The sequence below is a fragment of the Lepidochelys kempii genome, chromosome 16 (assembly GCF_965140265.1).
Source record: "Lepidochelys kempii isolate rLepKem1 chromosome 16, rLepKem1.hap2, whole genome shotgun sequence".
Taxonomy (NCBI): domain Eukaryota; kingdom Metazoa; phylum Chordata; order Testudines; family Cheloniidae; genus Lepidochelys; species Lepidochelys kempii.
Window position 1 is genome coordinate 15423799 of NC_133271.1, and position 14050 is coordinate 15437848.

Below are 14050 nucleotides of genomic sequence, written 5' to 3' on the forward strand. Positions count from 1 at the left end.
TAGCTAGTCCCTCATGTGCTACTGTACAGCACTAGAGGACAATGGTTAGCCATAGGAAACTCACCCATGCTGCCTGATCCATAGCCCTCCACCTCCAGCATATTTACAGCCTGTCAAAGCAGAGCCACAATATAATCGCTAAACACAGTGGGTGCAGCTGGATATTGTTTTTAGCAACATGTCCACACAATCCCTGGTGAAGAACAAGTTCCCGCCACGATGCTGTGATCACCAATGTCACCAATCATTTAAAAACTGTAAGATGGCATCCAGGACACACATCTTGCCCGTTTTTAAAGTAGAAAATCTGCTCTCTGTGTCCTCAAGATCCAGTCTCTATGGCATGTGAGATCTGAGAGATGGGTCAGTAATTTAACCCCTGCAGAACCTACTCTCTCCCAGTAGCTGGCTGTATCCACATATTGGTAAATCTTCCAGCTCCCCTACAGACATGCTCACTGGACATTATATCATACAGACTGGCCATGGATGTGAACAATGGAGGAAAATTCTTCCAGTCTCTCCTACGTCTTTTATCCAAATGCATCTAATGGAGACATCCATTTCCCTAGCCTGATAAAAATTCCATAGAGAGACACACTGTGAACCTGTTTGGCTTATCCTAGCAGTTCCTTTACAGGCATGAACGTGCACGGGCTACGGTGGGGATAATCCAAGAGCAGGAGTGCCAAATGTCTCTCTTGGACCAGGTGGTCCAGCACTCCACATCAGTTTACTTTTGCACACCAATCTTGTCCTGCTGTGAGCTGCAGTAAACAAATAGCCCTGCAGCACAGTAGTAAGGTGTAGGTGGAGCTGACTGCAAAGGGGAATAGACTAAAGAGACAGAAGAAAACTGACTCTCTGGCCTTTACCCTCTAAAAAATGTGCCAGAAGCCCTTTATGTGTGCAAAATGTTGCAGAGGAAAATAGACCAGGCTCAGGCACTTTCTTTAATAACTGCTCTGGAATGATGCATGCTCTAGACTGCCTGGAATGAATGCGGAGAACATGCGCAGAGGCATGAGGCTCCAGCTGGAACTGTCCCCTGATCCTCCATCACCGTGGCCCTGGTCCTGCAAAATTTTATTCACGCAAGGTCAATCACCAAGATTTTGAAAAATGAGTACCTTAAAGCCAGGCTCCCAGTCTGTATTTAGAAACCTAAAGAAGAGTCTGATTTTTCAAAAACGTGGAGCAGCTAGCAGCGCCTCCTGCTGATTTGTAGAATTAGTCCCGTGAGTTAGGGTTTACAGGATTGGGTCCAGAATGAGTCACACTCTTGTCATACAGGTATGAACACAGCCATGTATCTCAAGGAAAAAAAAATCCCAGGTAAACACTAGAAAATGTAATTATTAGTGTTGTCTCGTGGTTGAGCTTAATGTTAAACATTGTACCTAGCCCTACTGGGGGTATGTCTACTCTGGAACTGCAAGGTGTAATTTCCAGCTCAGGTAGACTTTCCCACACTAGCTCTGATTGAACTAGTGTACTAAACAGAGAAGTGTAGCCATGGTGGTGGGAGCAGTGGGAAAGGTTAGCTGCCCCAAGTGCAGTCCCAATCCAAGACCCTAGCTATGACCATGGACAGCTGCCGCTCGTACTGCCATGGCTACACTTCTACTTTTAGTGGGTATGTCTATCCTAGATGGAACTTACACTTTCCAGCTCTCCTGTAGATGTACACAGGTAGGCTTGTACTGTGTGATCACTTTCATATGACTCCATACAGATGCTGATTTGTTAGTCTATTAATAATAAGGTAGTGCAGATATTAGATGAAACTTTCTGCATTCATACATCTTAGGAGTGAATATGAACAACCGAGGGTTCATTTAGCATATTCCAGAAATACAGTGCTGATAGCATTCTAGAGATACCCAAGTCTGTGAATCTACAGCATAATGTACAGACTAATTCACTGGAGAGTACAATCAGTAGGAGAGATTGAGATATTTTTATGAACCTAAACGTGAATGTTACATTCACACCCTCTGCAAGGCTCATGAGAGATTTGTACACCAGAACATCATGTGAGAGCATGTGTTCATGAGTTCAACCAACATCCTAACCATTTGCGTTATGGTGAACTGACAAGATTAGTGGATGCTGTTTAATGGATTCACAGAGTCTTACTCCCAGTCAGATATTCTGGACAAAGTATTTGTCCCCAGGTACATAGAAAACAAAAGTACTTTTAAAATGCAGTTATGGTCAAGAAAGTGGCTCTGAAAAAATGGCACCTTCTTATTCAAGAGATCTGAACCCTGTGTGTTTTCAGTCAGTTCTCCCTACTGACTAAGATTTTACTATTTGTAACTTCTGTCAGCTGTGTTGGCTCTGCAGTGCTATGGGAGAGGGAGCTTGGCTCTATTTTGCTTCGTGCATCATAGGCAGAATTGTTAACGATGTTCCGACGGCAGAAATCTTCTACTGGTGATGATGTGTGAGCCAGAAAGAGCACAACTTGACTTTCAGATCCCAGGTTGAATATGCAGAGCTGACAGCTGAAGAAAAAATAAACCTGTCCTTTTTACTTGTAAACTAGATAAATTTGGTCTGGAAGCTGGTGAAAGGCAATAAACATGGAAGCTCATTATGCAATTTTTATAGGGCCTCTTTTTAGAGTACAGCCCTGCTTAAGGGAAGGGCAGTGGGTACAGAAATACAATGAGATTTATTTTGAATTCTTTCCCAGCTTCCAATGTTCTGGATAGAACCTGCCCAGTGTACCTAATTTTTACAGATGTCATAAGGCTGATCCTCCTTCACTTGAAGCCCAATGGTAATTTTAGTAGTGACTTCAAAAGGAGCATGAATGGGCCCCTCATCATTGCTAGAAAAGTGGGTGCATTGATTACAAGTCTTTCCACTATTGAAGGTAAAGAGGGTCATTCATGTCTTGGAGCTCAAAAATTTAAAATACCTTTTTAACCATTCCCTGCATGTGGAACTGTGGGCCTGATCCACAGCCTGCTGAAGTCCGTGGGAGTCTTTCCCTTGTTTTCAATGGGTTTTGGATTGGGCCCCATCTACAGTCCCCTCCCAGGAGTTAAGGTATTTTTGACATTGCAGTTAGCTGCCGCCTTGTCTGTATGGTTCATTGGCAGCATGCTCAATCCCACCTTTTGGTGAGTGCCACTGTCTACATGGTGTCACTTTACATTGCAACTAGCATTTGATAGCAATTTACTTGCATCCCACTATGTTAACCTCTCCAGTCTTTATGACCAGAAATCTCCATTCTAGTTCCAGTGTTCTGGGTCTCAGAGAGTGAGCTCCTGTGTTTTATAAGATTCCTGTTTTGCAGAGTCATCAATTCACAACAATTAGGGATTTGTTCCTCTTCTCCCCCCACCCCTCATTCTCCCATATTGATACCCCTTGGGATAGTTGTGAAATCATCAGAACCATCCTAGGATAGTGCTGTAAATATGGCACTGCTCATTAGGGTTTATATTAAAGCCTCTCCACATTTGTCTTTGTTTTTTCTCTTGTGTTTCAGGGTTTACCAGGACCAATAGGTGAAGCTGGTCCAAAAGGCAGTCGAGTAAGTGAGCCATTTTTTACCTTGTTTTTCTTTCCTCTCCCCCTGTTCTATCCCCTAGTATCTGTCGCTCCTTGTGATCAACTTTGCAACCCTAATATAAGTTTCTTATTTTTATTACATAGAGCTCATTAATTAATTGATGCATCATTAAATCCCCAATTGGTTTAAAACTGTACCAAAACCAACGGAGCAACTTCCCAGTATTGCTGTGCTGCAAAGTCAACCCTTTCAAAGTCCAAAGAATTGGAGAGGAAACAAATCCAAATCCCAAAGGATTGGTCTCCCTACAACTTTGGTCTCAGTGAGGCCTCTCTAGCTTCATCAAACACACTGGTTCAGCCACTCCAAATACTTTGAAGAGGGGTTCTTCTAGATGTAGGCTGGTCCTGAGCTTTATAAGCAGAGAAATTTGGAATTGATTTTACATCTTTATGCATCACAACAAGCCAACATCTTGAAGCCATATGCAAATGAGAACATTAATATCCCTGCATCTCAGCTTGGGTTTGCTCATCAGCTCAAGCTCTGGGGATTCCTGCTGACTGTTGAGGGATGAATTAAGAATTAAAACTGCATTTAATCACCTTTTGCTCTTCACCTACAATTAGAAATCCATAGTGATCCTCTGAGCCAATAAAAATGCTCCTCTCCTGACCATGTGGTCCTTTCTCCATGAACAGTAAATGCTACCAGCTGGTTTCCATCACTTGAAAAATTGCAAGCAATAAACAAAAGCTGACTCCATAGCTAACTTTATTCCTGTGGTAGGGAAAGGGGTGGGGGGAAGCATCAGCTGCTTAATGTACTCCGGTAGACACAGGTCTGTGATAGCACAGCTTGCTTCTCTCACTTCACTAAGTAGTAACCCTATTTCTGAATCCCCCATTTCACTAGAGTAACCAGGATCTTGCACTAGAGAATTGTGTGACTTATGGTACAGTAGGAATTCAGCGTTCATACGGGGTATGGGTGTTCAATCCAGGATAAGCCCCTTGAAAATTATCATTCATTTGCTACCCCTAAATGTCTGGGACTCAGATTTTGAAAGCCACCTAGGAGAACTGAACCTCTAATTTCCATTACAATTAATGGGAACTTAGTCTTGATATTTCTTAGCCCAGATATCGACCATTTTATGGCTGAAAGAGTCTGAATTGTTCACCACTTCGGGCCCTCTTCCCCCACTGCTTTTTCATAGGAAATGTGGGGAGATGTGAAGGTGGCTGCGTTGTGACTCAGGATGAGAGGACAAACAGTGGGTTAGATGGCTGGGCTCTGTCTGTGTGGTTGTATCATCCCATAGTGAAATTCTAACTAGTTGAAATACTGACGTGGTGTGGGATAGTGGTCTGATGGGCTCCCAGAGAGTCTCAGAGGCTTATTGGGATGGGTCAGGAGATTTGGGGAGTGGGAAGGAGGAGGGATGGAAGAAGTTCAGTGTCAGTGTTTGAATTTTTTTCTATGGCGACCCAAGTTTTGGGAAATCGTTGAGGTGGCTACCTGCTAAAATTCACTTCTGCTTGATGCTATGCAGTTGACAGAAAGAGTCCTGTGCAAAGGAGCAATGCACAAGGTAACATTTTGTTTTAATCACTGCGTGCAGCGAATTAAGCACAAGTCTCCAGTTACTGCAAGTGAAAGGACATATAGCATTTATGCAGCTGCTTTTGCCCAGGCAGGGGCCCAGAGCCCAGGAGAAATATTGCAGAACTGAATATATGACACTCACTACTGAACTGAGATGCCTTTACAGTAAACTGGATTTTAATGAGGAAGAGGAGACTCTTCTGATCAAAGTTAGATCGTGGAGGAAATGTAGGCATGTAGAAGGCTGAGCCATTGTACATAGCTATTAGGAAGCTTAATGCAGACCCAGATCAGCATGCAAGGCCTGTACAATTTCAGAGTGGGGCCTTGGTGCTCGAGGAGAGGACAAGGAGTCTGGTGAAAGGCTCGTGGAGGTATTTGGTATGGTGGGCCTGGTATTTGTAAGTGGTCTGGCTAGAATCTGCACCACAGGGTGCCCTATGGAGAGCAAGAGACAGGATTCAGCAGGAAGATGAGGGAACAGATGTTGATAAATCGAAGAGGGTGCAGAGAAGAACCATGAGAATGATTAAAGGATTAGAAAACTTGCCTTACAGTGATAAATGCAAGGAGCTCAATCTGTTTACCTTAACAAGGAGCAGATTATGGGATGATTTAATTACAGTCTATAAAGCACCTACACGGAGGACAAACAGTTAATAATGGGCTCTACAGTCTAGCCGAGAAAGGTAAAATGTGATCTCATGGCTGGAAATGGAAACTAGACAAATTCAGATAGGGAAAAAAGGTGTAAATTTTTAATCATGAGAGTAATTAACCGTTGGAACAATTTACCAAGGGTTGCGGTGGAGTCTCCATCACTGACAATTTTTAAATCAGGACTGGATGTTTTTCTAAAAGATCTGCTCTAGGAATGATCTAGGGGCAGTTCTGCAGCCTATGTTATACAGGCAGCCAGACTAGATGATCACAATGGTCTTCTGATCTTGGAATCGATGAAGGGAAGGATGAGCTTCAGGGACACTGCGGAGAGAGGAGGAAAGGAAGACCAGGTATGCGGCTGACAGGAGGAGAAACAGAATGAGAAACTCCAGGGGGACCAGGCCCTCCCACAGAGATCTCTGTTTGGCGTAGGCATGCAGTTGACCATGGTTGTAACTCTCTTGCTAACCTGCAACCCAGCTCCATTTCTCTCAGGTACGATCAGAGCCAGCCCAGGTAAGGTTCCGTCCAGCTGGCCTCTTCCTGCACGGAGTCCTCATGATCCCTGGTGTGAGGGTATGTGCCCTTGGACTACATCGTGGAAGCCAGCACCATGCAGTCCATGGGCATATACACTTGCCTCAAGGTTTATTTCATCACGGCTGCCATAGACCAGCGCTGGAGGACGTTCTTCTGTTCAGGCAGGATGGAATAACTGCTGAAGGGAAATGTATTTGACTTCTTGTTTCCTCTTTCCCTTAGGGGTATATTGGTCTCCCAGGATTATTTGGGCTGCCAGGGCCTGATGGAGAACGAGTGAGTATTTTGTGAGGAAAGCCCTGGCTTTCTGTCTCTAGAATATCCATCACCCAATTTCTTCGATACCTATTGCAGCCTCTTCTGGACGTGACTCTGTGGTCTGCTCCCTCGCTTTGCCTGCTCTTAAAAGAACAGGAAAGAATGCCTAATACTGAGACAGAGAGATGGTTACTCTCTTCAGTATGCTCCTTTCCTCATGTAGGAGATGGACCTTTGTGCAGTACATTAATGGGCAGCTCAGGAAACTCAGGGTTCCAAGCAAGGTGACACATTGCTATTCATAAAGTAGAGGGGAGTGTTCAGGTGGATTATATTTTTCCATTGTTGCTGTGATTTTTTTTTCTTTTGGTCCATCTCAGTGTAAGAAAAGCAAATACTTAAGGAAAAAATCATTCCTTCAGCCTGGGACAAATGTTTTTCCAAATTGACTAGTGATTTTGAGTGCTGAACTGGAAATGCCTTCAAGGAGCCCGGTTCTCTGAAGGCAGCTGCTTGTCCCTTTCTACTGTTGGGCTCCTTTCAGGTATCTCCAGATGGGCAACCTAAAGTTGAGGCATCCAGTGTGACTGGTCACTTTTGAAAATCCCCATCCCCTCACCCCATCTTTTCACTTACAGCTTCCATGCTTTCCAAACCATTGATTCTGATCTGGAAGAGTAACAGGGGACCTTCCTTTCCTCTCTTCTCTTCTTACCCAAGCCCTTTTAAAAACAGTGCCATTTCACCCCCTTGCCAGCCACACAGTAAAGGGCCCACTCTTCCACCCCCTCCCCACCCCCCCAAACCAGATCTTCTAAGGATGAAAATTGATTTTTATTTTTGCTCAACCTGATTAGCAAATACAGACTCCAGAAACAAGAAAAGCCGTTGAACATGTGTGTGCTTGCATGGGAGGGACTCTAATGCTCCGGAGTGGCTGATTTAATGCTCATAGAACTAAATAAGAAACATAAACAGAAGCTCTCTAGTGAGTGCCTTGGCTGTAGCTTTCATTTGATTCCAGGCCAGTGGCTTAATTACTGCTACTGCTAAGCATAGCCTGCTGCCCCTGGGTGTGGATGATGCTTGTCCGAACTATGGGGAGGTTATAGTTAATGGGTTAAGGTTATTTCTCTTCCCACTCTCTCTTGCTCTCACAGCTGACTGCAAATAGCCAACATCTTGATTTCTCACCAGTGCCGCAGTTATTAGCCTGTTTTTTGTTTCCCTTTGTTTTGTTTGTTTTCCCATTCAGACCTATTTTTTTTTCTGTGTGTTTTTCCTTACAGGGTATCCCTGGAGTTCCTGGGAAGAGGGGCAAGATGGGTAGGCCGGTAAAGTTTTTCCTCGTCTATTATGCAGACTTTGTTGAATGAAACTGGAAACATAATCCTTCTGCTGCCTGGTTCTTTTCTGTAACTTCTGGTGATAGCTGAATGGGGAGATCAAAGATCTCCTGATAGCTTTCTAGCTCTCTGGCTTGTACCCCCCCTGTCCAGACAATGCCATATACACAAGTGCATTTTGTATAGCAACAAATTGTGTCCATGAAATGCTTTATGGAATTAATCAGCGCCATCATTTTATTGTTATGAAGGTATAATAGCTGTGGATGGAGGGGAAGTGTGAGATCTAGGTGAGAGAGAGAAGAAATATTTTCCGGAGAGTAGATGAAGCCTAGAGTTGCAAGAAGGCAGGCAGATGGCAGGCACGGCCCAAGACAAGGCTCTTGCACTACCATTGGCCAAATTGTGTAGCAGGGACAGTGGAGAAGAGTGTGAGATGACCAGGGGAAGCAGGGAAGGGAGGAAAGGTAAGACTCATGTGACTGTATCCTGCAATGAATGTGGAGCCAGATGATATTGTTTGGAAGCTCAGGGACTGGATGCATTGGTGTAATGACTCTTCCCTGTATGTGTGAGAAAGCTGGCAGCTGTGTTCTGCCCAGTCTGGAGAGCTGACACTCAGGGAGTTCCATTAGCCCATTTGCTCCTGCTTGCTTTTGGCTGTGATCTGTTGTGCATCCCTTTGTAGTGGATATGTTCCCACTTTCCCATATCTGCTCTCCAGCACTGTTATGCCATCACTTGGCTTATTCCCTTTTATGCTCTCTCCCCTGCCTGTGTTTGCCTTGCCAGATCTGTTACGCAGTTGGCAGATGTACACGTGGTGTCATAGCCCTCTGACAATCCCTGAGAAGGCTTGTTCTTACATTCTTGTATTCAGTGCCTTGTCTTTCACCTAGTGTACGTTTCTGCTCTGTGCCCCTGTCGCTGTCATGCTTCCTTGTAAATTGTCCCTTTACCCACATGCAGAAAAATCCACTGCTCCCCTCCCTCATCCTTGCATGCGAACATGTGTTTTCTAGGAGTCCCACGCCTACCACTTGCTGCTGTTCTCACAGTAAAAGCTATGCAAACATCCTGACAATTCTTCATTCATCCCTGTTGACTATTCATCTCTTGGAGGGGGCAGGGGAGCAAGGGGTAGAAAAAAAATGGCCAAATCTTCCTATAGTTTCGTAGAATGTTAGTTACATCAAAAACCACTATGATGAATAACTGCAAAGAGTCCATTGAAACTCTGACTCACTAACCAGAATAAAATAAACAAGGCAACCGTCGTTAGGTACAGGGATCTGGTCAGGGTTTCTGGGCTCTGATGTGTTTCCACATACAGTGTGCTGTATGCTCAACACATTCCAGCTGTTTGGGAGGTTTTTTTGGGTTTTTTGTTTTTTGTTTTTGGTGATCTTCCACATGGAAGTCTTTGCCTAACGGTCACTGTTACAAACCCAATGTTCCCTGGAGGTCAGCGGGATTCTCTCTCACAAATGCGTATGTACTTAGGCTGTGATTTTCAAAGGCCATAGGGAAGTTAGGTATTCAAGCCCCACTGAACTGAGTGCCCAATTCTTAGACTCCTTGTGAAACGTCCAGCCCCATTCCCATGATGGGATATCAGGGATTTATCAGAAATCTTGAACATCCTGTTCTGTTTCGGTTCTAGTGCTGCACCCTTCGCTGCAGGATCCTCAGGCCCAGATCCTCAAAAGCAGTTAGGCCCCTGACTCCTATTGAAATCAGTGGGAGTTAGGTGCTTAAATTCATTGATTTCAGTGGGAGTTAGGCACCTAAATAACCTCTCAGGCTCTGAGCCTGAGTACTTTCCAGGGTTGCATTAAGGATTGATAATGATTATCTACTTCCATAACATTGTGAGACACAGGGAGGTTAAATGACTTGCCCAAGGTTACAAACAAATTGCTGGTAGAGCTGAGACAAGTACTCAGCCTATCTGACTGCCGCTCCAGTGCCTTATCTACTAGGCCATCTGCCCTTCAGCATATCTGCATTGTCAGTGGGCCCACTTCAATTTTGTTCATTGCTTCCCTGGTCTGGTAGGTTCTCTGTAGCTGTGCTTGTACTTCTGTCTCTGTCTGTTTGAGTTGCTTGTCATTGCAGTACAGGACCTCTATAGATTAAGCACTGAAAGTTTTGTATGTTACACTGTGAGCCTCCCAGGATGATGTAAGTGTGTAAAGATTAAAAAAGACAAACTGGATATGAGTCAGGTTTTGAAACCGTTCCAGGGGAGTTGAGCTGTGCAGGGCTGTAAGGAACATGGTGAATCTGTCCTGAAAACAGCAATTCAGCTGACTCTTCCTCCTCCTACCGCACTCCTCCTACCATGCATCAGAAACACACTAGATGAGTGTACTTATAAAATGTGTGGGCAGCAAGGAGTTCCCTAGCACAGGAGAGGAGGTCTGGGGCTTTGTGCTGGGAGAGTTACTATTAAAATGCGATGTACTAGGAAGACTTTAATAACATGACTCTGTGATGTCTCGAGGACAGCTGCCTTTTGTAGGAGCAGGCTGGAGCCTGGGAACCCAAGTGGCTGTTACTAAACCTTCATCCTTTCCAATGCACTGACTAAGTGAGGGGGTTTTATGGTGCTCAGATGGGCAACTGGCCATGAGGTCCTGGCAAGAGAGAGAAGGGGATGAAATTGTAACTTGATTGGCACGAGAGTGGAATGCGCACAGTTTCAGATGCACAAAGGAGGGGAGAGAGTCCGAGCTAAAAGGCTTTGGCTTTATCTTTGTATGAGCGAGGGGCAAGCTGGCCATAATTCATCTTCACAAGGGAGATGTAATAGGTCAGGGTGGGACAGGCAGCCTGTGTAATATCTTTGCGTAGAGGAGTCTATTGCTCTCCACCTTTCCCAGGGAGCAGAGCTGGTAGGAATCTCTCTCACTGTGTGGGATAGAGATGTCTCATCTTTAGAAGGAAGTCTGTGGGTTTTCAAGGAGAGTGAGAACAGTCTGAGGTTCTCTACCAAGAAAACGAAAGAAATGCATGAGGCTCTACCTTCTATCAGGGAGATGTAGTGGCTCATGAGAGAGTTGGCTTTTAGATTACTACAATAATCAGAGTGATTGTGACATGTGGACACTGTAGGAGTTCACTAAAATGTATCTCAAAACCTGTGCATGGCAGAGAACACTGAATTGCTATTCAAGGGGAAAATGAGTTCCATTTTCAAAAGCAGCTTTGGTACTTAAACCCCTGAGCCTCTTTGGATGTCATGCAGGAAGCCTATGCAGAAACCCATAGCTTTAAGTGAGGTTGATGAGAGGTTCTGAGAGATAGAAAATGAGTTACCTGTTTCATAGAGATGAGAAGTGAATTACAAACTGTTTGAGGCAGATTATTAATCAGAAAGGGATGAGCATGTAAAGAAGGAGCTAAAAGTGACAGAAAGAAATAGGATCTAGTGTTTGTGATTCAAAACTGTAGACAAAGGATGTGCACTATTAATAGCAGTGATAAGAATGAAGAGCAGGGTAAGATGAGAGGAAAATGAAAAGATCTTCTGAAGAATAATGGGCAACTTCTAAGGCATAAATTGAAGCCCATTTAACGGTACCAGGTTTGTATGGGTTTGGTATGATTTACATCAGGACAATTTTAAATAATTGTAGCCTTGGTTCAAATGGCATGGATGTCACTCCCCAACTCAAAACTCTGCAATAATTCTAGCACTCATTATCCCAGGTCCATGGCTATTTGTTAGATATACGTTTGCCGGTTTGCACAATGATAGTTGACTAGGTCAAGTAATGACCTCTTGGAGTTCTCTTTTGTTTTAGTATGTGGCTAGGCCAATTCACAATCTTTAACTCTTATTAAGAATGCCTTCCTGATTTACTCATCGCCTCTCACAATGTTTGTCCCCGGTTTGTGGCCTTCCTGTTCCTGTGGTGGGCTTGGACTTGGGTGTCCTTTATAAACAAACAGTTTACATGAATGTGAGCTTTGATTAACTGTGCATGTTCAGGTAGTCAGGTCCAGTAGGAGATAAGGAATCTAGCAACATTGAGATGGAAAAGACCTGTTGCCTTCTTCTGTCTACCTTATTCCCTAGCTGTATCATAGCTGCATATTTCCTTTTGGTGTATCCAGTGGTCTGTTAGACACCTTGTAACTATCTCAAATGGTGGAGTCTTTGTCACCTTTCTTGAGAGACCACAGTCTAACAGGATCTTGGATTCTGCAGGGGCTGGCCTTTCACTCATGAAGGGCACAAGCTGAATTTTTTGACTTACTTACTTTATTTATTTTGACACAGATAATGGAGGGCAGGAAACAAATCCCCATGAAGTGATGGGTTAAACAAGTGTGCAAGTGAATGTTATAGGAGAGATTTTTCTACTGACAAATCCGTTCCAAAAGGTTCCAAGTTCGGTTCGGAGAATTGGTGAACAGTTAATGGATTTGTCTGAAGTTTATTTTGATGTAGCCAAACATTTGAATTGCTCTCCCACTCTGTGACCCCGTTGCAGTTGCTGTTCCTTGTTGGCATGGCAGATGTGCTAGGTGCTGTACAAATGTAATGAAAGAACAATCCCTGCTCCAAGGAGCTCTCATATGAGAAGACTCAGTCACTGGATGAGACAAATTATTGTGATTGGGAGGCCAAGGTAAGAGTAAAGAGAGAACATTATCTGTACGATACACAGAGGTCTCAGCTCCCCGCCTGCCTAGACATGCTCATCTGGTAATGTTTTGTAGAAGTTTTTCCTCATCCCTATTATTTTCTTTGCTCTTCTGTAGCTTGTGTATTTGGCAAGTGATAAGCAACTGTGTTCTGCCAGCTGTTAACAGATTGCATGTTGGGAGAGTACTTGTAATCCAATATGCCAACTAACCTTCAAAGAGGGAGACTTATCAACAGTGCAGCCCTGTCATCCCACTTACAAAACCTTTGGCAAGTTCCAGCGTGTTGGCCAAAGTGCTGCTCCCAGTGGATAATTGGACAGGTGGCTTGGATTATACAACTACCATGTACAAAAAAAAAAGGAATCAAACCAAATCTTCATGGTCTGTTAGAATGGTGCCATGTACCCTAAGGATGAGCATTGGTGGGAGTCTGTCAGCACAAGCTATGGGGAAACAGCACAGTCCAGTGGCTGGGATACTGGACTGGAAGTCAGGAGATGTGGGTTCTAATCCAGTCTCTGATGTGTTGTGTGACCTTGGGAAAGTCACTTTTCCCCTGTGTGGCTGAGTTTCCCTGTGTGTGAAATGGGGATAATTATATCTCCTTTCCTTTGTAAAGTACTTTTGAGATCAGTGGGTGGAAAATGGTATGTAGGTGCTAAGTATTATTCTATTAAGATATAGTGCATACGTACAAGCTGCCAGTTCTCCAGCAATCCCATGGAAGTGGCCTCCGAGTGCCACATTTTGGCAAGCTGCAGAATTTGGCATCCGTTTTGCATGAGCTGACCACAGTTTAGGTCTGCCGGCTGGCCAACTCTCCGCTTGTAACCTGATGGTGCCCTTCTTGCCTGGGTGTTTTTCATGTCTGCTGTGTTTATAATTCAGTACAAAGAAAGTTAATATTTTAATTGTCTACAGTAAGCATCATGGCACGGTGGATTTTTTTTTCTCCCGCCCCCTTAGGTCAGGAGGAAGCAGTGCGTCAACTGTGGGCCCAAGCATTCACCACTTCCTACTGACCACCTAATAACCGGTGTCATCTGCATCCCTTCCTAAATGGAAAGATGTTGCTGTGTTTGACACACCAGATAATGAGAAGCAGGACATCTCAGGCTCTTTTTTGTTAGGAAGGGTTAGTTTTACAGCACAAGGAGGAGGAAAGTTGGCAGGTCTGAGTACTGAGTGGTGAACATAAGTGGACACAGTCATGCCAAGTTACACAGTCTCTCCTGTTGCCCAAACAAAGAGTGGTGGGACACTTCTCACCATGTGTCTGGAAAGGCGGAGAATGACTATGAAAATAAATATAATTCATCCCAGTGAAGACTAGGGCCTGAACCAACCTCTCTTCCCCACTTGGGTCTGTACTCCTCTGCAGCCGGGTCCAAACACCATGGCTCTTCCCTGTCTTCAGAATGAGATCCGTGCAAGCCCTAACTTT

The 14050-nt window shown here is 44.2% G+C and overlaps 1 protein-coding gene across 6 annotated transcripts in view; it reads left to right on the forward strand.

Moving 5' to 3' along the window:
• COL27A1 (collagen type XXVII alpha 1 chain) overlaps nucleotides 1–14050 on the forward strand; it is a 294861-nt gene that overhangs the window by 127264 nt on the left and 153547 nt on the right. For 5 of the 6 annotated variants that reach the window (XM_073314250.1, XM_073314251.1, XM_073314249.1 and 2 more), the window contains 3 exons: nucleotides 3509–3553; nucleotides 6566–6619; nucleotides 7891–7935. In XM_073314250.1, coding sequence (XP_073170351.1) covers nucleotides 3509–3553; nucleotides 6566–6619; nucleotides 7891–7935 — 144 coding nt within the window. The remainder of the gene's footprint in view (nucleotides 1–3508; nucleotides 3554–6565; nucleotides 6620–7890; nucleotides 7936–14050) is intronic. The other variant, XM_073314252.1, reaches the window with a different exon arrangement.